Here is a 622-nt window from a genome sequence, read left to right as displayed (position 1 = left end):
GGGGGCTTCCTCTGTCCTTTTTCTATAACCTCTTAGGAACTGTAACGCTGAAGCGTTTCTGCATCTCCGCTTTCTATTTTAAGAACATTTTATTATTGCTACTTCTTTATTTCTTCTTCTTTCTGTGGCTTGCTATGGAAGGTGGTGGCAATAACCGTTCATTTGCTCTATTCAAGCAGGTGTCTTTGGAATCCAACTCCTCCATGAATTCCAATACTCCACTGGTCAGGGTGACCCGTCTGTCCTCCAGCGACGGCCCGATGCTGGCCCACGTTTCGGAGCTCGAACTGCCTGCTGATCCCAAGTGGGAGTTGGCAAGGTCACGGTAAGTGCGGCACGGGCAGCAGAAGTACTCTGAGCTGAGCAGGCTGTCCGTTGCCCGCGTCACGTCGGTGGGTGATTGCTGATGCCTTTCTCCCATCTGCCTTTTCAGCCTGACGCTTGGGAAGCCGCTGGGTGAGGGCTGTTTTGGTCAAGTCGTGATGGCAGAAGCTATTGGGATCGATAAGGAGAAGCCAAACAAGCCGATAACCGTCGCCGTCAAGATGCTGAAAGGTGACGAGAACAGAAATTCACAGGACTGCTGAGCGTGTGCTCTCTCTGTCTCTGTCTCTCTCTGTCT

General features: G+C 51.6%; 1 protein-coding gene across 1 annotated transcript; it reads left to right on the top strand.

Moving 5' to 3' along the window:
- Positions 1-179: 179 nt before the first annotated feature.
- Positions 180-555, top strand: LOC107125422 (fibroblast growth factor receptor 3-like; the record flags this gene model as incomplete). Its single annotated transcript, XM_015428845.1, has 2 exons — positions 180-325; positions 434-555. Coding segments are annotated over 2 exons (268 nt in total), but the record flags the coding sequence as incomplete, so codon positions are not given.
- Positions 556-622: the final 67 nt, after the last annotated feature.

The sequence above is a fragment of the Gekko japonicus genome, unplaced genomic scaffold, assembly GCF_001447785.1.
Source record: "Gekko japonicus isolate JY-2015 unplaced genomic scaffold, Gekko_japonicus_V1.1 scaffold70341, whole genome shotgun sequence".
NCBI lineage: Eukaryota > Metazoa > Chordata > Lepidosauria > Squamata > Gekkonidae > Gekko > Gekko japonicus.
This window is presented reverse-complemented; position numbering and strand designations above follow the sequence as displayed.